The sequence below is a fragment of the Etheostoma spectabile genome, chromosome 15, assembly GCF_008692095.1.
Source record: "Etheostoma spectabile isolate EspeVRDwgs_2016 chromosome 15, UIUC_Espe_1.0, whole genome shotgun sequence".
NCBI lineage: Eukaryota > Metazoa > Chordata > Actinopteri > Perciformes > Percidae > Etheostoma > Etheostoma spectabile.
Genome location: NC_045747.1, coordinates 541,835 through 543,637, shown reverse-complemented (window position 1 = coordinate 543,637; position 1,803 = coordinate 541,835). Strand labels below are relative to the sequence as shown.

At 39.7% G+C, this 1,803-nt stretch overlaps 1 protein-coding gene across 1 annotated transcript in view; it reads right to left on the bottom strand.

Annotated features, from left to right (window-relative positions):
- The window catches only part of hdac5 (histone deacetylase 5), a gene marked incomplete in the record, with an annotated part of 56,219 nt that overhangs the window by 19,509 nt on the left and 34,907 nt on the right, over positions 1–1,803 (bottom strand). Inside the window, 2 exon segments of the mRNA XM_032538288.1 lie at positions 868–977; positions 1,235–1,366. Coding sequence (XP_032394179.1) covers positions 868–977; positions 1,235–1,366 — 242 coding nt within the window.

The following is a 1,803-nucleotide window of genomic DNA, read 5'->3' as shown; positions in this document are numbered from 1 at the left end:
GATTTAAAGCACTAAAAAAAAAAATAGAGTAGAGAGCTGCCACATTCTGCTCACTTGTAATTCTGATAACTCAAGATCCAGACGTCCAATACAAAAAACGGCAAAGAGCTAAAAACGTTTGTTGTAAAAATGTGGATATTCCGATGCCGCCAGAAATTCCTCCAGATGTCTTTCAGTTCAGCCAGATGTCCATTACCTTCTTACTTTCTTTGTGTTTGTTTAGTTAGTAACGGCTACGTTAGTTTATTTTATTTCAGCATTTGTTAATAAGTGATTTAAGTTATTTTGGCGGATTGTTCAGATTGAAGGTGGGTTGGAGCTCAGATGGGAATTTATTAGATCACAAGACTTTCCTACCAAAAAGAATGATAAAGGTGTCATTTTCCCACACTAAGAGGGGCAACAAAGCTATCAAGAGGTTTAAGGAGATGTCAATCAATCCGTCCATACACACCCACACTGTCCTGGGAAGCTAGCTGATTAGACCTTCATCTTAAATGAAAACACCTGTGTGGTGTTCAGGGCCTTTAACAGATGATATTAGTTCTAAGAGCTGTGACATTAATGCTCATTTCATTAACTTTATCCACCAATGTTTGTTTGTGACTGCCTGTAATGCACCATCTGACTATCAAGGAAAAAGTTGAACTCCATCTGGTGACTTGTGTTCTCTGACAGGAGGCCTGAAGCGGCCAATACACATTATCCTGCATTCACAGGATTACAATCCCAACTATGGCTAGCTGCTCTTCAGCTGTATTCCTCTGCCAACCAGTCAAGTGGCAGTTTACATCCATGTCTGTGCAGACTTACATAATATATGTGGTGAAGACTTAAAAAAGGAATCGTTTGAGTGTGTGTTTGTACCTCGGTCTGTATGTTGGGGACCGACCCTGTGTTGCCATTGGAGATTGCTGAGTTGGAACTGTTGGGGCTGCTGGGACCTGAACCTGGAGCGCTACTACAGAGAGAGGAGACTGGTCGAGAGACACAGACACACACACAAAAAGAGAGAGAGGAATTAATCTTCAGGTTAATTCATTAAATGTCTCATGTATTATTAGAATTATTTACATACAGTGAGTTTGCACATTACACACACTGAACACACTATTACTTAGTACTGAGTTTTTCTGTCTATTTTCTTTCTTTTCTTTTAGAATTAATAACTTTGTGTGTGTGTGTGTGTGTGTGTGTGTGTGTGTGTGTGTGTGTGTGTGTGTTTTGTGCTCACCTGATATCTCTATGGCTCTCTTCTTAAAGGTGCTGATGACGGTCCCATCCTTCCTGCGAAGGAGCGGAGAGCTCCGCCTCTCTGCCACCTTCTGCTTCAGCCGTGAACGCACCTTCAGGTTGGGCTCTGAGACTGTGGTTTAGGGCGAGAGGAGGAATCCAAATGGCTCAGCTTGGTGCTAGAATGGGTGCTAAAATCAGCCATACTGTGTTATATCATAGTACAGTCTGTTTGGAAGACATACAAAATACATTTCATGTCAATGTAGTAGTTTTTCTGCATTGTTCATCTTGAGTTTTTTTAATCTTGTGTTATTTAAGTATTTAGATTAGATTAGATTATACTTTATTCATCCCATGTTCCAGCAGCAGCATTTTTTCAATAACAGCAAAAAAAAACAAAAAAAAAACACACAAGCAAGTAAACACACAAGAAATACAGACAAACAATAGACAATGATAATATGGTAGACTGAATTTCACGGGCTATTTTAAGGTGTCGGGTGATTTGCCAACAGGAGGCATTATTAGACTTAGACTTGGAGTTAGACTTAGACTTCTCTTTATTAA